The 26,626-nt window shown below is 39.5% G+C and overlaps 1 protein-coding gene across 1 annotated transcript; it reads right to left on the bottom strand.

The window, feature by feature from the left end:
- Nucleotides 1–15: 15 nt before the first annotated feature.
- On the bottom strand, nt 16–26,626 carry SAR1A (secretion associated Ras related GTPase 1A). The gene is made up of 7 exons (XM_051982539.1): nt 26,507–26,626; nt 9,264–9,334; nt 9,016–9,135; nt 8,534–8,599; nt 6,892–6,995; nt 3,800–3,931; nt 16–2,426 (listed from the first exon to the last, which is right to left on the bottom strand). The coding sequence occupies exons 2-7, from the start codon at nt 9,319–9,321 to the stop codon at nt 2,310–2,312; spliced, it is 597 nt and encodes a 198-aa protein (XP_051838499.1). The 5' UTR covers nt 9,322–9,334; nt 26,507–26,626; the 3' UTR covers nt 16–2,309.

Here is a 26,626-nt window from a genome sequence, read left to right as displayed (position 1 = left end):
CATTCAGTGGCAGGCTTTTTTTTTTTTTTTTTAACTTTTTATTAAAATGCTTCAAATACAGAATGACCATCTTTTGCCAAAGATTGCTTCACTTATTCAGAAAGAGGAACAGCAAACATCTTGATACAACACAATGAAGATCCCATTCACAGTAAGATCTGTGAGCAGTCCAGACCCTTGATGTAATCAAATGCGTAATTTCCATCGACTACATCTCTCAGCAGTCTCTGTAGAGGAATGGTACATACACTGGGGGGCGCTTTGACCACTTCTTTCTCCAGTGGTAGACCACTTTCATAGGTTAATCTCTATCAGGTCAATGGCTTTCTAGCTACTATAAGGAAAAATTAGCTTGAGACTAAAGCAACCACCCTTCCCAAGTCTCCAACTATAGAAGAGAAGCTTCTTGCAAAAAAAAAAAAAAAAAAAAAAGCAAGGCCACTGTTTGGTTTATTCACTGATCACTAGATTTGCTTGCTTTTAAGGCATCTGCCCCTTCCAAATTCACATAAACTTTTTATTTGCTGTTTTAAGAAATAACATCAATTGCAAGAAATTTTTAAAAAGAGGAGCCTCCTTTGGAAAGAAAAACTATGGTTCTGCAAGAATCTGCCCTTAGTCCCATACTAATATGCTTCAGCATTTGGCCCTGGAGAACTCCAGCATGTCCATCCTGAGATCAACAATGACAAGCCTGATGGAATTATACCAACTCTTTCCATCTCAAGAGTCTCTCCTCTTGTCCATTCCTCCCCTTCTACCCATCAGCCTAATATTCTAGGCCCTGCTAAATAACATCACTGCAGCTTCCAGTATTGGGTAGGAACACGTTTTAGACAACCAGTAAAAATGGGTTTGTCTTGAGACAGTTAATTTGGTTCGAATGCCAAGGAACTAAAAATTAGTTGAGATGCCCAGTTTCACAAGATATTAAAGAAATGGGAAGCCATTGACATCAACATTCCCAGAGCATTTCTCTTCTGACAGTGGGTGACACCAATTCAAGATCAGCTGCTAAGCTGACAGAATGGTTAAGTTATGGACATTAAACCCTCAAAAGCAGATTTCTGATAGGAAGAGAGGGGTAAATTGTGGGAAAGAAATAATCTCAACAACAGCCTATGAACCTAACTTGTGTAATTTAGTCCACACCCAAGTTCAACCCAAGTTAGCCTTTCTGGCTAACCAAACAGATGCAGTTCTTAGTCAATGGAAAATTGAGTTATCTCAAGTTGTCAGTGCTCTCTTCCATGTTTTGGTTGCTTTTGGAAGATAGTTCCCTAACTTGTGTGCAAAAGTGATAACACAGCTGCAACATGAAATGAAGCAGAATGTTTGGTTTTGGTCCCACTGTTTTCTGGAGAGAATTAAATTGGGTTTTTTTGGGTTTTTTTAAATAACAGAAAATCAGGAAAGAAGGTGCTACGGGCAGAAGTGAAAATTCAATAAAGTATAAAAGCAGAACTTGGCTTAAATTTATAACCTTTTTACCATAAGCAAGTTGAATGTTGTGCACTTTTCTAATTTTTATTTATTTTTTTGAAAATGATCAGCCCCTCTGATAAAGAATTGTGACCCTACTCCACTGCTGGAGGAAGCCTGTTGACAAAACTGAACACCAAGATGTTGCCCTTCTCCTACTACTTCAAGCCAGCATCATCTAAGACAAGGCAATCATCAAGATAGAAGAGCTCCAAGAGACCTCCCTAAAACTACTGGGTCATGAAAATACCTGATCCAGAATCTGCCCAGTCCAACAGAGCCAAGTGACCTACAGGCAGCCACACCCCAAACCTAGATTTATCGTAGGTCTCAAATATATTTGCACAGTAATTTTGTAAAATATCTAAATGCCATTAAATAGATTAAAAAAAAAAACCAACCCTAATATAGACTCTGGACTAAACAAGTGAATGTTAACTAAAGAAGTTGGAAGGGACACGGATTACACTGATAACACTTCTTTTAAAAAATAGAATTGTTTTCTTTTTCTATTGATTGCAGTGGTGAGAAAAATTGTTCTTTTCAGCTGCCCCTGCAAAGCGTCCCAGCAGGTGAGAGCCCCAGAGAGCATGAGCCAGCTCTGCTCAGACCCTGGGGGGGGAGGGCGCTCCACTCCCCCCCACAGGGTAGAAAAGAACAAGTTTCACCACTGGGCCGTCACTGAGCTGGCCAAGGCTCCTCCTGGCTTTCCCAACACCAGGATGTAGTCGGAGAGCTTTCCATGTCATAAGAGAAAAGTCCACGAGGAAGCTGTGAACAGGATCAGTCCAGAGAAGTAAAAGGCTTTTATTTTCACTGCCCCCACATCAGTCAATGTACTGAGAGAGCCAGCGGAAACCCTCGCCGTAACCCTGCCTCTTGAGCACGCTGCACATGAACACCTCCATGGGGCGGGCATTCAGCTCCCTCAGGGGCACATTTCCCTAAAGGAGTCAAAACAGGAAGAAAAGATGATTAGAATCTGGGTAGCCTCCCAACCTGAGCATGGAATCATTAAAATCCATCTTCAATCTAGCTAATGGTTAGGAGACTTTGAGAAAACTCCCAAAGAGCCCCAGGCATGGAGCATGAGCAGTGCTTCAAATTTGGAGGCAGACTATAAACACCATGAATGAAGAGACAGATGTTACCTGTGTGTCCCCAAATCAAGGAATTCTTCGCCAAGAGACTGTTAACAGTTCACTACATGTGCAGCTAAGTTCAAGGGGAAAATTCATAGGGTAGAAGTCCAGCTTCTTAAACTGTGGGTCATAACCCCATGTGGGATCTTATAACAATATAGTGATTGTAAAATTATGACTTATTATGATTAAATTATAATTTGAATTGTAAATCTATTTTACCTACATACTCAGTCACATAAAAACTTTCTAGTCAAAAAGGAGTAGCGAGTAGAAAACAGTTAAGAAGCCCTAGTATAAAGAATATACTCATAGAGGAAGGACGGATGAAATTCAAAGGTTCATTTGCAGAGACAAAAGAACAGTGATAATGGGGGTGGGAAATCAATGAGAAAACAGTGTCAAGGGGGTAAAATACTTGTTCATGAGCCACAGGGCAGGGCTTATGCCCTCCCTCTCTCTCTGTCTCTCTCTCTCTCTCTGTCTCTCTCTCGACTCTCCTTTTCTGTCTCTATCTCTCGCATACCTGTTTTATACAACAGATTCATCTTTCCAACTGGCGCCAGTGTGGTCTACTGCTCCCGAAGACTCATGTTCTAATCCTTGTTCTGTTACTGATTTGCTTTGTAGACTTAACCTCAGAGAGAGAGTTTCCTTATCTGAAAAACGGGGATGATAATAATACTATCTATCTCACCAGGGAATTATAACAATAAATAACATGATTTGAGATCTATGACTTGGAAGGATATTAAATCACAACTGCTCTTCTTTGGAAACACATTCTCTATTCAGATAAAATTAATGCCTAGCTAAGCAAAAAAAATAAAAATAAAAATAAAAATTCTTCCAAGAAAAATCAAATAAAATGTGAATGGCATCCAACAAAAACTAATCACTAAGATGGTAACTATGCCTTTATTACCATCTTCCCCTAATTTTCATCTTGATAAATATCATCTTTACCAAGAAGGCAGGGTATGCTTAAGTATCGTTTAGGGACACAGGGTTAAAATCTGAACATAGTCCTGCCACCAGAATTACAAAACAGAGCTGTGGTCTTTTTACACTTTTCAGAAAACAAGTACAAATCCAGATTGCTCAACAGATTCTTTCAATCCAAATTCCTTGGCTAAAGGCTTCAAATTTCTCCCCCTATTATGTTTCTCTCTTACCTTTCCTGTGGTCTGTCCATAAAGCCCAAATATTTCCCGGAGTCTTTCCTCACTGATGGCATCTGATCTGTCAATTTTATTGCCCAAAATAAGGATTGGCACATTGGATATTGTTTCATCTGTCATTAGTGCCTAAAGACAAGACACAAAAGTTAGTTTTCCAAAACACCAAAGGATAGCAAGCAGACATTTGAAGTTTAATGGTCTTTCAGCAGGTCTACCTGACAATTAGAAACAGTGACAATGAAAATGGATAGATTACAAACCATCTAGAACTATACAAGGGAAACATCTTGTGCCCCAGACACCTAGAGTTAAGCACAGATAGCAGCAGAATTGCTCCTGCCATTCCTACTCACAGTCTAGCCATATGGAGCACATGAAGTGCAAAGTGAACTTCAAAGACATTCTAAAGTGGGCCTGTCAGAGACAATTTAAATGAAAACTAGAACAGTTTATAAACAGGCATATCAATGAGCACTTAACTCTTAACTCAATGGGCACGAACTGGGCACCGTCAAGCACTAGAAACTGAAGAAAATATGAAAACACAATGTGATACAGGCCCTCAACCATATTTTCTTGATATTAAAAAAAAAAAAAAGACAATATGACATCCAGAAACGAAGCAGAAAATAAACACAAGAATTTCTAAGAGAGAAAGAGAGAAGGTTTGTTATGATTTGAGCTGGATCCTGAGGAATGAAGAGTTTTAAATAAACAGAAAGAAAGGGAAGAAGTTTCTTGAAAGGTAGAGTAAGAAGGAGACTTAAACAAATGTTGACAAAGAGATGAGACATCAGATACAAGTAAAGTGTGCCAAGGAGAGTGGATGTTAAATATACAAGGCCTTGAATACCATGTCAAAGCAGATTTTAATTTAAAAGTACTGATGGGGTTCCTTTTAAACAAGTAGTGATCTCATCTGAAGGCAACAAGCCAGAGAGATAAGAGAGCAAAAAGAGACTTTAGTTAGCTCTATTAGTACCCAAGGTAGATGAGGATGAGGGAGTTGTAATAACATTTTTGAAGGACATCTTATGAAGAAGTTGGATAGTAAAATTTGGAGACTATTGGATTTGGGAGGCAAAGGCAAGGAAAGATTTCAAGCCTGGTTCACTGGAACACAGTGGTTGGAATAATAAGGATTCCATTTTGAACATTCTGAATCTGAAATACTGTCACCTGGGTCTGGAGATGAGCTGAACTTAGGACATCAATGGCCTTCAGAGAAAACTTTAAAGGGACTACAAGCAGGAACTCAAGGGCTAAATTTCAGAGAAATACCCAGAGCTAGGGGACAAGAACAGCATGGCTAAATGTCAAGGAAGCCAAGAAATGAAAGACTATCAGAAAGGACAAATAACTAAAAGCTGAAAAGACTATGGAGAAAGTCACCTTTCATGCAGTCTACTGTGTTTCAATAGAATAGGGAGAACAGATACCAAGACAAAGACAAAAGAAATACATTATTATGGCCAGAAACAATAGACCTTTAACTCCTACGACCTCTCAGAAATCTCATTCTCTAACTGATCTGTCAGACCTAAGGAGAACAGAAGGCCTTAGGCCAAACAAGAAAGCATTATGATGTTAAATGATAATTTAAAAGGGTTTTACACAAACAAAATCAATGCAACCAAAATTAGAAGGAAAGCCGAAAGCTGAAAAATAATTTTTATAGCAAGTTTTTCTCTATAAAGCAAGTTTTTTAACTAGAGAACTGAATCAAATTTATAAGAACACAAATTATTCCCTAATTGAAAAATGGGAAAATGCTCCAAACCAATTTTGATTAGAAAAATTCAAATTAAAGCAATTCCAAAGTCCAACTTCACAAAACCTATCAGATTGACTATTAGGACAGAAAAGGAAAATGACAAATGCTGGAAAAGGGGACACGTATGCACTGTTGATGAAGTTATAAATAATCTAACCATTGGATTTTGGAGGATTATAACTGGAACAATGCCCCAAGGGCTATAATGTCACTCCGAAGTCTAAATTCCAAAGAGATTTATTTGTGCAAAAATATTTATAGTAGCTCTTTTGGAGATGACAAAAAAATTGGAAAATGGGGGATGTTCATCAATTGGAGGACAAGTGAACAAATTATAGTATAGGACTGTAATAGAATACTGTTGTGCTATAAGAAATGATGAGCATGATGCTCTCAGAAAAATCCGGGCTTACATGAATTGATGCAGAGTGAAGTGAGCAGACACTGTAAACAATATTATACAATGAACAATTGTGAAAGACTTAACTGTTCTCAGCAATACAATGATTCAAGCACTTGTGATTTACAATGAAAAATGCTAACCATCTCCACAGAAAGAACCAACAGAGTCCAAATGCAGATAGGATACTATTTTTCACTTTGATTTTTTGGAACAAGTTTTCTTCCACAAAATGACTAATATGAAAATATGTTTTATATGACTGCGCTTGTATAACCAGTATCAGATTGCTTACCATTTCAAGGAGAGGGGTAAGTAGGGGAAAAGGCAGAGAATTTGGAACTCACAATTTTAAAAAAGGAATGTTAAAAACAGTTTTTATTTGTAATTGGGGGAAAAAAAATCTTATTCTGGCAACAAAGAAAACATAATAACTCCTTTAAAGTTTCAAGTTTTTCCATGTAAACACAATAAACATCAGACATCTAATTTTGATGTCTAGTTACAGACAGCATGAAGGTCACCCCGGGTTGTTCAAAAGTATGTCAATGAAACACTAGCTCTAGTAAACTCTCTAAGAACAGGCTTCGTAACCCAGATTTGCCCTATGTCATCCCTAAATCAGCTTTGGAAAAGGTGAGAATAGCCACTCACAAAGACCTGTCATTAACATGCATATATATAATCTGAATGGGGCTGAAAGTGAGTGACCATACCAAGTGAAATAATACTCCTGAAATAATGAAGTAGACACAGAACCTATAACTCAATACTTTAGTGTGTAAGAGAAAAACAAAGAATTCTACAAACTGCAAAGTACTGAAGACAAAGATTCAACACCATAACGTGTCTCAAAAATATTATGGAATAGAGAAGAAACTGAGGGCAAAGAATTTAAGACTGCAAACATACATTGAGTTCAACTTTGGATTCCAGGAGGCGAGGATGATCTGCACAGTCCACCAGAAATACAATTCCATTAATTGCTGGTAAATAGTTTTTCCAAACCCGCCGAGCTAGAAAAGAGAGAAGTAAGAAACGTTCATTTATTTCACTACGAATGAAAACCTGCAATGACCTAAAGACTTAACAAAAAGGATTCTCTATTAAAATGACAACTTAAGTTATGTCTCCTCCAGATTTGCCAAATTCTATCCTAGTATTAAGTCAGCTCAGGAAGCAAAGTGCTTCGCTCTACAGAAATACATTCACTGAATCATAATGATTTAATGTACTGCCCAAAAGCTTTTGTAGAAGGCTGAGAAAATCATGCAGCTTAATAGTTTTTATCTAACTTTTGTAATGTCAGACAGGTACCACATGATAAGGTTGAGCTCTCCCCACCAAGACCCCAGCCACCTCCTTCCCCACCCCCACTCCCAGTCTGCCACTGCCAGTGTATCTTAAGAACCCCAGACCACATCATCTGCCATGTTGCCATGCCTTCCATGGCCATTCCCATCCTATACCCAGTGCGGGGTGGAAGGGGAGAAGAGGGGAGGTGAAAGGGAGGGGGAAGGTACTGCACCACTCATTTACCCACCCACCCTGCTGCAGAACCTTTCTCCATGTGTTATGTGAGGTTTCTAGAGAACAGGGACTGTCTCTATTTGCATCTCCAGTGCTTGGCACATCGCAGGTCCTTGATAAATATCTTTTCAAAATACTACTGATTATATTATTCAATGTTCTTTATATACAAACCCACATGATATATTCCTGCTTGGGTTTAGTTCCATGGAAAAAAATTCTCTGCAGATGAATTTGTATGCTCTTGTTGGTAAAGGAAAACTATGTAACAAACATTTCCCTTTTTGCCCTGGCTGCCACAAAGTTTAAGGCAAAAGTCTGCCTGAATGTTCTAGTCTGCTCAACTGAGATTCCTGAAAACATCTATTCCTTCTGCTTCTTTCAGATGGTCTCTGTTCTGTTTTATCCTGAAATGTCTTATCTTGCACTGTTTTAATCTGTAAGCCACCTCAAGTCCTTTTGAAAGAGACCAGGTACCAATCTTAAATAAATAAAATAAAAATTAAATTAGATGTCAATAAAAGCACTTACTATAAAATTACAATGCTCCAACAAGAGGTTTTATTAACTACATTTCAAAGAAAATTCCTACCCCCTTTTATCCCCATCCCCATTTTCATTAGTTTGACTCCTTCAGCTTTAAGACTGTTAAATATAAGAAAGCCAATTAAATACACAAACAAGAGTGATCTACTTTCATTATTTCTCTAAAGTTATACATTAAAGATGCTTTGGAATAAGAAAGCTATGTGTCTATCAAGCCTCAAGAAGACTAAATGATCTTCCCACAAATGCAAATTAGCATAGTGACAAAACTGCTGGATTCGGAGCCTTAGGATTAAGATTCAAATCCATGTTCCCTTCAATTCAGTCTAGAGATCTCAATTTATTCATCTGTAAAGTGAAGGATTTAAACTGAATGACTTCCCAGGTCCCATCCAGCTCTAAATTTGTAATTATACATAAAGGCTCATTTAGTGCTAACTATGACAGACTGATAAAAACTTCACAAACTATCTCTTACCTTGCTCATGTCCACCAAGATCAAAAGTTGTAAAAGTCATTCCTGCAATTGTCAGTTCTTCAGATGCTGGAAAAAAGGTTGGAATGGGAAAACATGTCTTTCAAATTAACTAATATTTAATAATCATGTTTTAACATATTAGAGAAAAAGTACACTCAGCAAAAAGAAATCCCCAAATTTTCTTAACTAGTCACAAGAGGAATAAATATTTTTCTGCTACTTCTCAGAAGAAGAGATTGTGAATCACATAAGAATTTCATGACTGGACTATGAGTTAAAACACCACCCATAAAGAAATTCAAATAGCATGTTATCTATCTGTCTACAATTTGAATGGATCCTACAGAAGAGTTTCCAAATGAATTTTTTTCCCTCCTTTTCATTTATGGCAATATAAATGAGGCTCCAATTTAAAATCCACCCGCCAGATCTGTCCCAACTCTCCAGAAGCAAGAATTGCCACTGGGCTTCTTCAGACCTACTTGGATGTAGTGTTGGAACATGCTGGCCCAATCTGTCATCTTTGAGCATGTGCAAAAGGGTTGTTTTGCCTGCGTTGTCCAAACCCAAGAACACAAGTTTTCCAGATTTCTTGTAGAGTCCTATAAAAGCAACAAAAATTTAAACTATAACTTCATTCAATTAGCAACAGATTTCTCACCTATCTTCTGTAAGGAGGAACTTATACAAAGCTTTAAATCTAAAATATATTTCAAAACAATTTCTTTACCTAAAAACTGCAGGACACTGCTGAAGCCATTATAGATCCACTCAAAGATGAACGACATTATTGTAGCTCAACTGTAAAAAACACAGACAGCAAACATTATTTTGGATAAGAGAGGTACTTAAAACTCACAGTATAAAACAATATTAGGGTTAAGAGCTGCAACTTAGAACTGGAAAGTCCCCAAAAAGCATCCAATCCAATTCTCTCATTTTAGAGTTGAGGAATTCAATTGGCTAGAATGACACAGGTGGCAGCAGAATTAGTATTCCAAATAATAATGGTAAAGGTAACAATAATTATCATAACAACAATAGTAATAAAAATTAACATTTAGCACTTTCTAAGGGCCAGGTGGTATTCTAAGTACTTCACAAGTATTATCTTACTTGATCATGACAACAACCCTGAAAGGAAAGTGATGTGGAAACTGAAGCAAATAGAAATTAAGTGACCTGCCCAGGGTCACACAATTTGGAAGTGTCTAGGGTTGGATGTGAATTCAAGTCTTCTTGCTTTTAAGCTCTATCCATTGTGCTACTCAGCCACCAAATCCAGTGTTCTTCCCACCCCATCCCTCTGCCAAAAAGTGATCTTAATCCACTCTAAAAAGTCCTCCTCTAAAGTGTCAAGGTGTGCTAAGTGAAATGAGCAGAACCAGGAGATCATTATATACCTCAACAATGATACTGTTTGAGGATGTATTCTGATGGAAGTGGATCTCTTCGATAAAGAGAGCTAATTCACCAACAAAACCCAACAGCAAGAGATACAAAGAAATTCCATTCAGAATAACTGTTGATACCATAAAATATTTGGGAATCTATCTACCAAAGGAAAGTCAGGAATTATATGAGCAAAATTATAAAAAAGTCTCCACACAAATAAAGTCAGACTTAAATAATTGGAAAAATATTAAGTGCTCTTGGATCGGCCGAGCGAACATAATAAAGATGACAATACTCCCTAAACTAATCTATTTATTTAGTGCTATATCAATCAGACTTCCAAGAAAATATTTTAATGATCTAGAAAAAATAACAACAAAATTCATATGGAACAATAAAAAGTCGAGAATCTCAAGGGCATTAATGAAAAAAAAAAATCAAATGAAGGTGGTCTAGCTGTACCTGATCTAAAATTATATTATAAAGCAGCAGTCACCAAAACCATTTGGTATTGGCTTAGAAATAGATTAGTTGATCAGTGGAAAAGGTTAGGTTCACAAGACAGAATAGTCAACTATAGCAATCTAGTGTTTGACAAACCCAAAGATTCTAAATTTTGGGATAAGATTTCATTATTTGATAAAAACTGCTGGGATAACTGGAAATTAGTATGGCAGAAATTAGGCAAGGACCCACACTTAACACCACATACCAAGATAAGATCAAAATGGGTCCATGACCTAGGCATAAAGAACGAGATTATAAATAAATTAGAGGAACATAGGATAGTTTATCTCTCAGACTTGTGGAGGAGAAAGAAATTTGTGACCAAAGATGAACTAGAGACCATTACCGATCACAAAATAGAAAATTTTGATTATATCAAATTAAAAAGCCTTTGTACAAACAGAACGAATGCAAACAAGATTAGTAGGGAAGCAACAAACTGGGAAAACATCTTTACAATTAAAGGTTCTGATAAAGGCCTCATTTCCAAAATATATAGAGAACTGACTCAAATTTATAAAAAATCAAGCCATTCTCCAATGGATAAATGGTCAAAGGATATGAACAGACAATTTTCAGATGAAGAAATTGAAACTATTACCACTCACATGAAAGAGTGTTCCAAATCACTATTGATCAGAGAAATGCAAATTAAGACAACTCTGAGATATCACTACACACCTGTCAGATTGGCTAAGATGACAGGAAAAAAATAATGATGAATGTTGGAGGGGATGCGGGAAAACTGGGACACTGATGCATTGTTGGTGGAGTTGTGAACGAATCCAACCATTCTGGAGAGCAATCTGGAATTATGCCCAAAAAATTATCAAACTGTGCATACCCTTTGATCCAGCAGTGTTTCTATTGGGCTTATATCCCAAAGAAATACTAAAGAAGGGAAAGGGATCTGTATGTGCCAAAATGTTTGTAGCAGCCCTATTTGTAGTGGCTAGAAACTGGAAAATGAATGGATGCCCATCAAATGGAGAATGGCTGGGTAAATTGTGGTATATGAATGTTATGGAATATTATTGTTCTGTAAGAAATGACCAGCAGGATGAATACAGAGAGGAGTGGTGAGACTTACATGAACTGATGCTAAGTGAAATGAGCAGAACCAGGAGATCATTATACACTTCGACAACGATATTGTATGAGGACGTATTTTGATGGAAGTGGATTTCTTTGACAAAGAGACCTGAGTTTCAATTGATAAATGACGGAAAAAAGCAGCTACACCCAAAGAAAGAACACTGGGAAACGAATGTGAACTATCTGCATTTTTGTTTTTCCTCCCGGGTTATTTATACCTTCTGAATCCAATTCTCCCTATGCAACAAGAGAACTGTTCGGTTCTGCAAACATATATTGTATCTAGGATATACTGCAACATATCCAACATATAAAGGACTACTTGCCATCTAGGGGAGGGGGTGGAGGGAGGGAGGGAAAAAAAAAAAAACCGGAACAGAAACGAGTGTCAATATAAAGTAATTATTAAATAAAAATTAAAAAAAAAAAAAAGAAAGAAATGACCAGCAGGATGAATACAGAGAGGACTGGCGAGACTTACATGAACTGATGCTGAGTGAAATGAGCAGAACCAGGAGATCATTATACACTTTGACAACGATATTGTATGAGGACGTATTTTGATGGAAGTGGATTTCTTTGACAAAGAGACCTAACTGAGTTTCAATTGATAAATGACGGACAAAAGCAGCTACACCCAAAGAAAGAACACTGGGAAACAAATGTGAACTATCTGGATTTTTGTTTTTCTACCCGGGTTATTTATACCTTCTGAATCCAATTCTCCCTATGCAACAAGAGAACTGTTCGGTTCTGCAAACATATATTGTATCTAGGATATACTGCAACATATCCAACATATAAAGGACTGCTTGCCATCTAGGGGAGGGGGTGGAGGGAAGGAGAGGAAAAAAATCGGAACAGAAATGAGTGCAAGGGATAATGTTGTAAAAAAAAAAAAATTACTCTGGCATGGATTCTGTCAATATAAAGTAATTATTAAATAAAAATTAAAAAAAAAAAAAAAGAGAGCTAATTCAGTTTCAATTGATCAAGGATGGACAGAAGCAGCTACACCCAAAGAAAGAACACTGGGAAATGAATATAAACTGCTTGCATTTTTGTTTTTCTTCCCGGGTTATTTATACCTTCTGAATCCAATTCTCCCTGTGCAACAAGAGAACCATGCGGTTCTGCACACATATATTGTATCTAGGATATACTGTAACCTATTTAACAAGTAAAGGATTGCTTGCCATCTGGGGGAGGGGGTAAAAGGAGGGAGGGGAAAAATCGGAACAGAAGTGAGTGCAAGGGATAATGCTGTAAAAAATTACCCTGGCGTGGGTTCTGTCAATAAAAAGTTTGAGACATCTCAAAAAAAATTAAATTAAAAAAAATAATAATAAAGTGTCAAGGTGGCAAGTCTTCCCCCCTATCACCGTTACAGAATGCCCTTTCTCTCCGATTCCTGACAGCCTGCTTTATGAATAATGTGACAGAAAGCTAAACTCAGAATAACCTGGGAATTAAAGCCACATAATAGCTGGATGACCAAATTTTCAGTCTTTTATCTTCCACGAACCTAAGTTTTTCCTCCTCTGAAACTGGAATTAATGGAGTTCAAATAGAAATACATGCACAGTATTTTGCATACCTTCAAGAGCTATGTATGTCATCTACTTGCTAAGTGCAAGAAATAATGATGCAGAGTACAGTCAACAGAACCAGGAGAACAATTTCTACACGTCAGTAATGTTTTTAAGGACAAACAACTTTGAAAGCCTGGCACCTCTGATCAGTGTAATCACTATTCCCAAGGACTCCCTATGACACACACTCCTCTCTCCTGAGAGAGAGGTGAAGGCCAGAACATAAACCATGACTTATTTTTTGGATATGGCTCATGTGGAATCTTGCTGTGCTCAACTATACGTTTGTCACAGAGATTTTGTTTTCTTTCTGTTTTCAATGGGGATAAGGGCACACTGCAGGGGAGGGAGAGAATTAAATACATACATATATGTGTGTGTGTGTGTGATATGTCTTAAATATTATGTGAAATCGAAGCAAGCACTTGGCCAGAAGCTTAGCACAGGTGCCCCAATTTAAGATATAAATTTACAAAACAGTCAAATTATGCCAGTACTCTCCATATTATTATAGAAGTCTTCTCTTTTGTCTCCTTTAAATAACTTCTCAATTATATTTAGAATGATTAAATTTTCAAAAATGCTATTTATATTTAACTATGTCCACATATAATAAAAAGGCAATATGCCTTTCAGTGGACAGAGAGCTAGCGTCCACCACTCACGAAGTGACAATGTAACTCTGGGCACATCACTGTGCTCTTATAAGACTCTCCAAGTTGTAGAGAAGGTGCTGACCTGCCCTGGCAGAAGCCATAAGTCCACAAAGAAAATACACCAAAACAAAACCCTCCAGTCCGAAGAGATTCGCCCCAGGCTTCCTCTCCCACCGGCTCTTTGGAGGCAAAGCCCATCTGACTGCCATCCCGGAGTGCTGCTCTCCCAACTGCAATCACTCATTCTGCTATTTCAGCCAAATCTAGCCACTCTCTCCATTTCTGAAACCACAATCAAATCCTGCCACTGCAGAAAAGTTAAAATCTCCTTGTTAAAATGAGCATCCACAAAAAGCAAAGATCCCCAAAGCATCAAACATATTGTGACAGCAAAGGACAATTTGAATCATTATTTCTTACTACAGATTTATTTATGATGCTCATTTTTTTCATCAGGTATTTATCAAGTACTGAGGCCCCCAAGAAAAATAAAGCAGTCTCTTCTCTCACAGATCTTTCATTTCACTGAATGGAAGCAACAAGTATACAGCAAAGTAGGTAAGAAAAATCTGTTGAAGAAGGGAACACAGTAACTGGAGAGGAGGAGGAAATCAGAACTTTGTGCTGCATTCTGTTTTGGACATGTTGAATTTGAGATGATTGCAGAACATCCAAATAAGATGTTCAATAGGCAATTGGTGATGTGGATCTGGCATTAAGAAGACTGAGGAAGGCACCTAGATTTGGGAGTCTGAACAGAACTAACAGTTGATTGACAGAAGATGATGAGATAATGGAGAGAGATAATGGAGGGCTAAGACAGAGCCCTGGAGTCCATGCAGGCAAAAAGTTATAGAAGCCAGACCAAAGGGAAAAGTCAATTCAAGAAAGAAAAGGCATTTATTCTGAACCAAAACACTGGGCAAATATAGCAGTCCCTGTGAGTCTAACACTAGAGACTGGGCACAAAGGGAGTGGAAGCCAGGGAGAAGCATTTTGATTAATAAAGTTAACAACAATTCCTCCAGGGCATGGTTTCGGATGCAAGGTGGTTTGTGAAGAAATTGTGGAAGAGGTGGCTGGAGAAAAGAGGGCCAGATTGCAAGGAGGGCAGAAAATGAAGTCGAGAATAATAGAGAGCTTCTCCTGGGGTCTGGCTATAAAAAGGAAAGAGGTCAACGGGTAGCTTAGGGATAATCAAGTGAAAGCTTTGCAACGATAGGGGAGATCTGGGCATGTTTGTAAGCAGAAGGAAGGAGCAAGCTCCCAGATAAGATGGGAATGGAAGGACACTTGGCATTTACAAGAGTCACCAGTTTCTTCTGAAACTAGAGTGAAAGAGGAGAACCAATAAAAGATGCTGAGACAAAGTCACTGGGGAGAAGAGAGAACTTACAATGAATGGCCTCAAGGATTCGGGAAGTTTTTAAAAAGACCCACGAGGCTCCAGTACTCTGCAGAGAAATTGAAGGAAGAGGGGGAAAGGGCATGTAAGTGGCTGGAGGGAAACAAGACTTTTAATAGCTATGGTAAAGCATGGGAGATAGAATGTCAGTCAGGGGAAAGGAGACTGCCTGGGGTTCACTAATGACTTAAGTTAGCCTCGTATGGCATGCTCTATGTGTCTAGCATCATAGAAACTGGTATACTTCCTGGCATAAAGAAGGCTTTTAATAAATGTTTGGTGACTATTAATCCTAGAGCAACTCAAGAGCTACTAGAATTTAATGATAATGGACTAACATAGTCAGACTTAAGCCTTAAGAAAATCATCTTAGTAGTTGTGTGCAAGATAGATTAGAATAAAAAGACTCTCAAAAGTAGGAGACCAATCAGGAAACTTTCATGGCAGTATGAATGAAAGGTAATGAGGGCAGAACAGAGGTGGTAGCTGTGAGAACAGGAAGAAAGGGATGGATGTGAGATGGGAAAGGAGAAAACGACTAAGATGGGACATGTGTTAACTGACCAATTAAGTGAGATGAAGAGTCAGCTATCAAGATGATCCAAGGCTGTGATTCTAGTAAGCAGAATAATGGAGTGTGTTCTTCATGACAATAAGGAAGAGACACTCTTTCTGTTGTTTTTTTGCATTTGTTTTCTTTCCCAGTTTTTTTCTTTTTTTCTAAGTCTGATTTTTCTTGTGCAGCATGATAACTGTATAAATATATATACATATATTGGATTTAACATGTATTGGACTACCTGACATTTAGGGGAGAGGGTGGAGGGAAGGAGGGGATAATTTGGAACAGAAGGCTTTGCAAGAGTCAATGATGAAAAATTACCCATGCACATATTTTGTAAATAAATAGCTTTAATTAAAAAATAAAATAAAAATAAGGAAGAGGCTAGTCTGGAAGAGAAGGATAGTAATGAGATCTGAAATCTGTTCATGTTTTTCAATTTACTCTGTCCCACTCAAAACAAAGTGGGGACTCACCAGGTTCTTAACAGAATCTACCTCAGAATACACAGGTGGCCTTCTGAGAGGCTACTGCCCAAACCCAGGGGTGACTGGGGGGGAGGTGCTGGGACAGAGTTTCCCAACGACAGCTGCACAGATGCTGCTGTGGGTGACCCTAGAGCAGTAAGATTATAAATACCTTGAGGTTGGTAGGTGAAGGTAGAGTGGGGGAGAGGGGTAGGGAACCAAAGCCCTATGGTTAACTTTAACTAGCAAAGAAGCCAGCCCACCCTTCCCAGTCTCCAACTGGGTAATACATGACCTCTTCCTCCCAGGGGAGCTTGGCCCCAACTATGGAGAGCCACACTCTCTTTAGTTCATTATTGAAATCCTTCCTTATAAAGAATATGGCACCCTAAACTGAATTCTCCCAATGCAGACTGACCAGAGCAGAATTGAATTAGGTTTTCTATCTGCCATCTATAGTGCCTCTAGTGATTCACAATCATAGCTACCAAACCCCTTCTAAAATTAAAAACTACTAATTTTGCCTCCTCAACCCTGTATCTGTGAAGATGATTTTTTGAAATCAAATATAAGCCTTTAGATTCACATCTCTTAATTTTCATTTTCTTAGATCTGGCCTCACCTTCTAGTCTGCCAAGATCCCTTTGGATCTATACCCAATATGGAAAATATTCCTCTCAGCTTTATAAAATTCGCTGATTTGTTAAGCATAGACATATTCAAACTAATTAAAACATCAAATAACACAATCATGGATAGATCTCTCAAATACTTTCCCCTCCAAAGAAACATCAATATATTAATATCAACTCTTTGACCTATTATAATAATTCAACCACTTCCTAAAATATAATCACATAGTCTACCGCAAAGCACAAGACACCCAGGCAAAAATTTTGCATAAATCTGATTAATCATCTCTCTATAGCATTTCCCCAATCCACCAGTCTAGTCATTCTGCCCTAAAAGAGGTAGGTATGATATGCTCTGTTCTGGACTAAGCCACACTTACCGGCTCTCTGTCATCACTCCTTCCATTACAGTACATTCTAGAACTAGTCAAACTCATCTGCATCTACTTTGCAAACTCCTCCCTCTCTCTCCCCTCCTCTCCATCTGTTTGTCTGTCTGTTTCTCCCCTTCCCCTCTCTCCCTCCCTCCCTCTCTCTCTCTCTCTTTCTCCCTCCCTCTCTCTCTCTCTCTCTCTCGCTCTCTCTCTCTCGCTCTCGCTCTCGCTCTCGCTCTCCCCTCTCGCTCTCCATCTGTCTGTCTCTCCAAAACTCAAACATTTGCTACCTTTTGCAGTTTTTCTGTACTTACCCTGTTCTTCACAACATCCAAATCCCGTTCTGTAAAAGTTCAGAAATCAGATCTGCCAGTCTTCTTCTAAATATTAGGGGACAGTTCACTTAGTTGGTGACTTGAATTCATCAATGTAGTTTGGCAACACTCTTATTATCTCAAGTCTCAATTAACTCCCAATTATCCATTTTAGTTTTATTCTTCCCAACCAAAGAGCACTTTACTTGGCAGAGAAAACAAGCAAAATAAGAGCTGATAAGTTGTCTTATTTCCACAGGTCTAGGCTGCCATCCCAAATAGGGAGCTGCAGCAGAGGATAAGGCCTGACGTTCACATACAGATCTCCCACATACACCATGGTTGCGCGTGGTCTCCATACCAGGAACCAGCTCCAAAGTCATCTCCAAACAACATCCTCTGATGGTCTCCTTGGGCCCCTCAACATTTGGGTTTTCCTTTGTACTTACTTCTTGTGCTGTTTTATAAACTGTTCTTATGTTATAAGCCCTTCAATAGAGGAAAAAAGTAATTTTTAAAAAACTTTTCCTAGTGCTCAATTCACTTCTTCACATGCAGCAGGCACTCATGTACAAGCTTATAAAATAACCAAGGTCTAATCTGCTGATTTGTAGAAGATTCAGATTCACACATCAATTGTATCCTGTTCTTTAGGAAAGATTACCAACACTCACTGTACTTAAGACAAAATTTTTCACATTACTTTCTCTATTATCAAGCTCATTCTCTTTATATTTAAACAAAAACAAAGCAAACAAACAAACCAAACCAACAAACAAACCCTTAGAACTCTTCTTCTTTTCATAATGACCTGTAAAGGGTACTTTTAGAATCTCCTCAGGTTACTGTCAAAACTATGAAAGGAAAAGCATGTTGCAAAGCACTCTCAAAATGTGAGTTATTAGCATTTATAAATACTTAGGGTGCACTTGCACCTAAAATTGCGAATTAAACTTAAAACTTTTGAAGATTTAGCAGATGTTTTACATGCCTTTCCTTATTCTGACCTTTCCTTAATCATCTAATTTATGGATACTATCAAACCAGTAAGATCAAATTCCTTAAAAGTAGGGACCAACTATAAAAAAAAAAAATCCTTATTCTTTACAGGCACTTAGAAAACCCCATCAAATTGTGTATAATACAGCCTTAGTTTCTCATTTTTGCTTACTACAAAAAGAATTGTTCTAAATATTTTTGTATGTATAGATACATAGATTTCCTTGGTTATAAAGGTTGGTCCCAAGTAACCAGATCAATTCCAAATGATCTTCTAGGATGGCTGGACCAATTCACAGCTCCAGGACTAGGATTCCCATTTTACTCCAACATTTTTCCCCAAACATTTGTCACTTTCTTCTTTCATCAGTTTTGCCAGTCTGACAGGTAGTAGAAGGAACATCAAAGTTGCTTTAATTTGCATTTCTTTAATTATTAATGATTTAGATCATTTGTTCATCAATAGCTAGGATTTCTTCCTTTACAAGTCACCTGTAGAGCAGAGCTCAGGGTTGAGAAGCAGAAAGAAGTAGAGTGTACCCAAGGGGAGGAAGAAGTCTCAGGCCTTGCAGGATTCAGGAATGGGTGCTAACAGGTAGATCTTTCATTCAGGATTCACTTTTCGTCCAGACCCAGCTTGGAATGAGGGGTCAGTCCAGGATAAGCAGTGATCAGAGGCCCTGGACTATATACCAAGCAAAAAGCAAGTTCAATAATAAGCAGCAGCTATACAGCTTGGACCTCCAAAAAAGCAACAAGGAGTTTCACTTCTAGCTTTTAGCCCTAGGATCTGCTTCAAGAGTCTAGCTTCTTCAAGCTTAAGAATTTCTTTGGGTCTCTGCAGTCATTTCAGGCAACTTCTGGGCAGTGATCTCTATTAATAAGGAAAGTCCATACCAACAACCTTTGGAACTTAGGTTACAACTCAATATTCCAAGAAGTCATAGCAGAATCAGCCCACACATTTCCTTCAGAAGTCTATAGAGCCTGGCCCATCAAGTCTAATGTAGAAGGTAGGCTGGAAGAAAGACCAAGCAAAAAGGCACATAAACACACAGATATTGCCCATCACAGCCATCAAAAGCCATTATGGTGGTAGGAAAACTCACGATGCAACTCAGAAGAGAACGATTCTGAAATATTTGCAAGCAAAGCCTCAGAGAAAAACACAGCTTGAGCATAAACTCAACCATCATTCTTGAATAGATGAAACAAAAATTTTTAAAAGGTTTTTGGTGTTTTTACAAATGAGAGTACCAGAGTAAAAAGCTGGAAAAGAAATTATGTAAAAAAGAATTACAAAGTACATTAAATAGGCAGATACAAAACCACAGCAAAGCATTAAACTCTCTAAAATTAGAAAGGACAAAAGAGAAGCCAACAATTGTACAAGACAATTAAAAAAAAATCATAACAATGTCAAAAGGCTATAAAAATAGAAAATATAAGGTATCTAAGTACAAAAACAACTGAGCCAGTAAACAGACTGAGGAGAAAAAAAATTTAAGTATCACTACACTATATGAATATCATAACAAAAAGAGACAAAACATATTTAAAACATCCTTAAAAAAATAAAAATCCCAGCTCATTCAGAACAAGAGGGCAAAGTAGAAATGGAAAGAATCCATTAGTCATCTCCTGAAACTCTATCATAACCAAAATCCAGAAGTTCACGTTGAAGGTTCCAAGTGAAAGAGAAAATACTGCAAGTAGCCAAAAAGAAAGAATTTAAGTACCATGGAGCTACAGACAGGATCATATGCAATTTAACAGCTACAATTAGAAAGAGGAGGAGAAGTTGGAATATAAGATTCCTGAATGCAAAATATATGTTTGCATATATATTATATATATTTTTTCATACACACACAAAAATAATATATACACACACAGACAAGAATAACTAATTCAGTAAAACTGAGAAGAATGGTCTTTGAAGTGAACAGAATCCCAGCAGAAGAGTCAGGAAACCTCCTCTTCATGAGCTCAAACTTGGCCTCAGACACTTACTAGCTGCGTGACTCCACTCATCTTTGTTTGCCTGTTTCCTCAAAAATAAAAAATAAAAATATTCCTCCAAGGAACTGGAGAAGGCAATGGCCCACCACTCCTGTATCTCTGCCAACAAAATCTCAAAATGAGGCACAAGGACTGGTGAACAACTAATAAGCATTCCCACTGACAAGACCAGACCTACCAGAAACTTTGAAATGCAAACACAGGACTTAAAAGAAAAATAAAAAGGTAAACAAAAATGAACAATAACAAAGGCCTATACAAGAATTAACTACTTCTTCATATCCTTTGACCATTTATCTATGAGGAGTCTTCTTTTAATTTACTCAACGAGTTTAGTCAGTGACTTCAGCGTCTTTCCTCTAACATGGTCCGAAAGAACCAGAATTAAGAGATCTGAGGCAAGCTGAGTCAAGGAGAAGACAAAGTGTGGGTGTTTAAGTCAAGGGTTTTTAATCTTTTCTGTCATGAACTCTGTCTCAGAATGGTTTTAAAATAATAAAACATTTAGTTTCACAAAGGCAATCAATCACACTGAAATATCGTTATTAAAATTTTCTGAACTGTGGCTGACAGAAATTGATGAGGCTAGTGACTGGAGAGCCAGGGTTGTGAGGTAGGGAAGATGAGAGAACCAGGTATTGAACTTGTTGGGAAAGCAGGGTATCCAGAGGCCCTAGGATGACAAGGACTAAAAAGGGCAGAGTACACTTGGGAAGGAGTGGACAGAGGCTAAAAATGATCATGCCAACTTCTTTTCTGGGCCCAGAGTGCCAGGGAATCAGAGAAAGTATGGCCAGTGATAGAGAAGGTACCAAGAAATGCAGACAAAATTATGTTTCAGTGAACACCAGAGGAGAAAAGAAATCTGAGAGGAAGGGATCTAGGAACTCGAAGTTAAAAGAGAAAAGAATTTTGGAAGTAACCAAGTCAATCTCATCATTTAACAAATGAGAAAACCAAAGCTCAGAAAATTTAAATTACTTGGGTCATGGACACAGAGATAATTAAATGGCAAAAAGAGGATTCAAACTCAAATCTCTAAACTCTCTAATTCCAGCTGCCTTTGCACATCATCTCAAGAAGAAAAGTTCCCAGAGGGTACAGCTCTGGGCCAGCCACATAAGCATGGCCTGGGAAAAGGCATCATATCCACTTGGGATACAGGTATCCAAAAGAGAGTCCTAGTCACTGCTAGCTACTTCTAGTCTGGGTCCTAACAAATGAGTAACAAAGTTTAATGATCAGGGTAATGGCAGGACCCAAAGAATCAAAAGGGGAAATGGGCTCAAAGAATAATTTGTTGTAGTACCACACATAATGATCTACTGCTCATAATCTAGAGATTTACATCATTCACTGGAGTCAGTGTAATCTGACTTACGAGTTATCCTCAATCCTGCTAAGCATGAATTTTTCTTCAAAACAAAACTGTCCCAGCAATGTTCTCTTCACAAAGCCTCATTCAGTAATCTGAATATGACTAAGATCTGTTGCCTAAAAATGACCTTCCTTTCTTTATTCCTGGTTCTGTCAGAGAAAGAACCCACAACCATATGCACTATCAAATCCAGAATTATCTAAACAGGCTTGGAAAAGGAACCAGATCCACAAATGCTGAGTCTTTAGTCATTCTCCTTATGATCACAAGTTAAATTATGCCCAAGCAGAATACTTTTCCACATTTTGCCCACTGCCTTTAAATGCAAAGCAGAATGCACTAAAATTTAAGGACTCTAGCCCAAAACACTGCAGTTACTGCTAATAAGCGCTACAAAATGAGAATCAGAGGTTAGATAAAGAAACCCTAAAGATCATCTAGGATACTTACTTATTTTATAGTTGATAAAACTGAGATTTCTACTATTCCTTGACAATCTTCACTTCCTGGTGCAAGATCCATGTCAAAAATTAATCCAGTTTTTATGATCCCAAATTAATTTTTTAATATAAGTGCCTTAATCATCTTTATCCTTAATAGTGTGGCATACAAATATAAAGGATTAAGAAATCATAATGACTACAACACTGTGATAATAACATTTGTGGTAAAGGTCAAAGGTTGACAACATTCCAAACTTCAGATGGCTAATGAGGATTTTAAAACTCACTAAACCAGAGTTCTCAGCCTTTTTTGTGTCATGGACCCTTTTTCAGAATAATATTTAGTATAAAAAATAAAATATATAGGATTATAAAGTCAGTCAATAAGAATGTATTAAGCACTGACTATTTGCCAAGTACTATTCTAAATCCTGAGAATATAAAAAGAGGTAAAAAACAGTTCCTGTCTTCGAGGAGTTCATAATTTACTGAGGGAGATACCAATATGTACAATAAATGATATGCAGGAAAAATAGGAGATAATTAACAGAGGAAAGGCACTAAAATTAAGAGAGATTTGGAAAGGCTTCTTTAGAACATAGGATTTTAATGAAATTTAAAAGAAGCTAGGGAAGTCAAATGGTGATGAGGAGAGAGAACCTGCCAAGGATGGGACACAGCATGAGAAAATGCCTGCAGCTGAAAGATGGATTATTATTATATTGATTTGCAGTTATATATATATATATATATATATGTATATATATATATATAAATATATTTATGTATATGTATATATATATGTGTGTGTATATTTAATGTTCTAAGATCTTAGGTGAGGATTCAAGCCACAGAGTTTAAGTTTGAAGGCTGCAGGTATCTCAGATGAACCCAAGTCACCAGGGAGTAAAAAATAAAATAGCTAAAAGAAAAGTCTACTCAGATTAGCATCTCAGAACCTCAATCTTCTCATCTGTAAAATACGGTAGAATTAGATGTTCTTAAAAACTCAACTGAACTAAGTAATAATTTAAAAAAAAGAAGAAGATGATCCAAAAGAAGAAATAATATAGCATGCCTCCTTCCCTAAGGGCAGAAATAATTTGACTAGGACAAAATATTAAATACATTGTAATATGGGGCTCCACAAGTCAAATGTTTCTGCTATCTGTTTTTCTGTGTCCCAAGGGACAGTTCATCTTGCAAGAGATGGAAAGAAATGGTAGAAAATGATCAAAAGAGCAAAATTTCAGAAAAAGCAAAGAACTTTAAAAGCCAATCAATCCCATGATCCTGTATGGAGGTAAATAAAAAAAGCAGCAGCTTGCCCAGACTGGCTCTTCTGAATTACACAAATACTCACTTGCAAAAAGGACAAGGGGAATAAACTAAAGTGCACCCACTACCTCCACAGAGTAAATGACATGAACATTCAGCAAGATGCCAGAGCCCCGGGTTCAGGCCTTTGCCAGTCTGTCATCTATTAGCCATGACTGGCACACACAACACTGTTACTACTGGATAACCTCTTTTGGGTCTAGTTTCTCTCACTGTGAAAGGCTGGATAGATGACTCCAACAGCCCATTCTGGAGTAAAAACCAGTGAAAGGAAGCAGAGAAAAGGTGCAGTTCTTAAATCTGACCCGCACTTCAAAACAGAAGATAACTTCTTGTTCATCTTTTTATCTATCCTTCAGATTACCTTTCCGTAAAAGATGTAAACTGCATGAGAAAAATTTTTAAATCATGTGTATCTCTAAATTAAAGGACTATAAAGAGACTGACAGAACCCCTGAATTTTTTTTTAACATTCTGATATTTTATTGCATTGCAATATAATCGGTTTCCTTTATAGTTCTCTATGTTTAAAACTTTGTTTTAAACTATGTTTAAAAACTTTGAGAAGAGCTCACTGGTTTCACCTTCCACAGGGGTGCTGGCACAAAAAAGGTAAAGAGCTGATCTAACACAACTGCCTCATCTTTCTGATATGGACTCCTAAGACTCAATAAGGGGAAAGGAGAGACCCCAGCCCAGCTGACCGCATTCCTGGGCAATCTCTGAGAGTCCATCAGTGTTGGACAGTTTTATGGCGCTGCCACAGCTGAGCTCTCCAAATCTCTCACTACAACACTGGGCCCCATACATTCTGCCATTTTATCAAGGTGGAGAAACTTCTCTGTAGAAACGCAACACTCGGCACCTCTCTCTCAAGGTTTTATAAGATCAAATGAAAATATTTTAAAAGTACTTTAAAAATTCAAAAGCTCTGGATAAAGATTAACTATTACTGGATAGTCTCAAGCTATCTGGGGGCCATCCACTTTATCCACTGTGGCGCCCGAACAGGAAGCAATCTCAGCCTGGAAAGACCACACATTTCAAAGGAGGAAACAATCCCTATCACAAAACACATGCAAGGTACTTTTGGAGTAGCTGAGGGAAAACGGGGTAAAAGGAAGGTCTGAGATGAATCGAAAAAGGCTTCAAGTAAAAGGTGACCTTCAGCTGAACTTTGAACAAAACTCAGGTTCTAGGAGACAAGGCCCATACCCAGTCGGTCCAAAAGCATGGAGGTGACAGAGGCAACGAGGTGTCAAAAGAACCCCCAGGGCTGACTCTCAAACCATCACACCACACTGTCAGCAGAGCCATTCAGGTTATCACCCCCATTTTATACTCCAGGAATTGGGGGCTCAAAGCTCCCAGACGGAGTGTGCCAGCTGCCAGGACCCTCCTCCCTCTCTCCTAGGGTCTGGCTCCCAGACCAGAAGTGTGCCAGACCCCACAAGGATCCTCCTCCTCCTGTCAGAGGCCCAGCTCCCAGAAGCAGCTTTCCCACTCAATGCTTCTAGCTTCCTCACCCGGCGATCTGGCTTCCAACACCGCTAAGCAGCTGGACTCTCTCCAAGGGGACAGGTCTCCTTACCGTCCCATCAGGTGGCCCGCTGAACCTCTCTGCGGAACTTCATCCGACTGGCCATCCCCCCGCCCGCACACCACCACCCTCCCTCCCCCGGCTCTTTCACGGTCTCTTTGCAGGGTCACTTCCTCTGACGCCTCTAGGTGAGCCCTGGGGCCCCATCACTTGGCTCTAGAATATCTCTAGCTCCTGGTCCCCAAGCTCCTGCGCCTACAGCTCCAAACCAAAGTCTCTCCCCCAATGCCCCTTTGTGGCCGGCATCGAACTGTCAGCCAGGCAGGCACTCTCGGCCTCTCCTGCCAGCAAAGTCACTGCCCAAGTTCGGACCTAACCCGTCTCCCCCTCTCTGATCGCACTGGGGTGGGCAGCCTGGACGGACCCTCCTCAGGGGTTCTGGGGGCACAACGAACCAGTTCGCCGGTGCCAGGTCCCTTTCCCAGAGCCCACGGGCATTTCACCAAGCTGAGCCCACTCCCTCGATGCCCTTTGAAAGTCCTCCAGAGACGGGCACGGGGGGCATCTCCCAGGAGGGGAAAGCCTCTCTCCCCCAGGCCAGAGGAAGAGGAGGCGGCCGAGACAGACAAAAACCAAGCAACAAAAAGAGTAAAAGTGGCCGTTACCCCTCCCCCCCACCTCCGGACAGAGGGAGACAGCGACAGCTGCCGAGAGACCCCTCCGGCGGGGGCGGATCAGCCCCGGGACCTCCACCCTCGTCTACTTGGGAGTGCTGGGCTCCCAACTAAGAGCAGGGGAGTAAAGACTCCACCAAACGGGAAGCAAAAGGGCGCGTCGAGGCCGAGCTCGGAGCGGGAACTCGCAGAGGAGCCAGCCCCTTATCGCCGCGACCAATACCGAAACAAAAGGCCTCCGAACCGAGGAAAGAGGGGCGCGATCCCTCGGACCCCGGACCATCCCGAGGCTGAGGGCTGGCAGCGGTGAAGAACTTCAGGTCTCGGGAAGCGCTTAGCAAACGCCCCGGGAGCGGGGACCGCGCAGGTGTCCGGGGTCCGGGAGGACCAGGGGAGGCAGGCTCGAGTCTCCTTGGCTCCGGGCCCCGCGCGGCCCCGCTCGGCCCAGGCCGCCTGCGTGTCACTTCCCCCCCGCCTGCCCGCCCGCCTCAGGCCCGGCCCGGCCGCTCCCTGCCGCGGCGCCGGGTCCCTCCCGTCCCCGGCCTCTGGCCTCCGGCTCGCGCCCCTGGCCCGCACTCACTCTGGCCCGCCTAGGACTCCTGGGGCGGCGGCTCCGGCTCTGGCGGCTCCGAGCCTCCCTCTCCCTCAGCCCGCCGACACAACAGCAGTACCGAAGGCCGCCAGCCACTCGCCGGAAAGA

The sequence above is a fragment of the Antechinus flavipes genome, chromosome 2 (assembly GCF_016432865.1).
Source record: "Antechinus flavipes isolate AdamAnt ecotype Samford, QLD, Australia chromosome 2, AdamAnt_v2, whole genome shotgun sequence".
Taxonomy (NCBI): domain Eukaryota; kingdom Metazoa; phylum Chordata; class Mammalia; order Dasyuromorphia; family Dasyuridae; genus Antechinus; species Antechinus flavipes.
The sequence above is the reverse complement of the archived record's forward strand: the minus strand, read 5'-3'. Positions and strand labels throughout refer to the sequence as shown.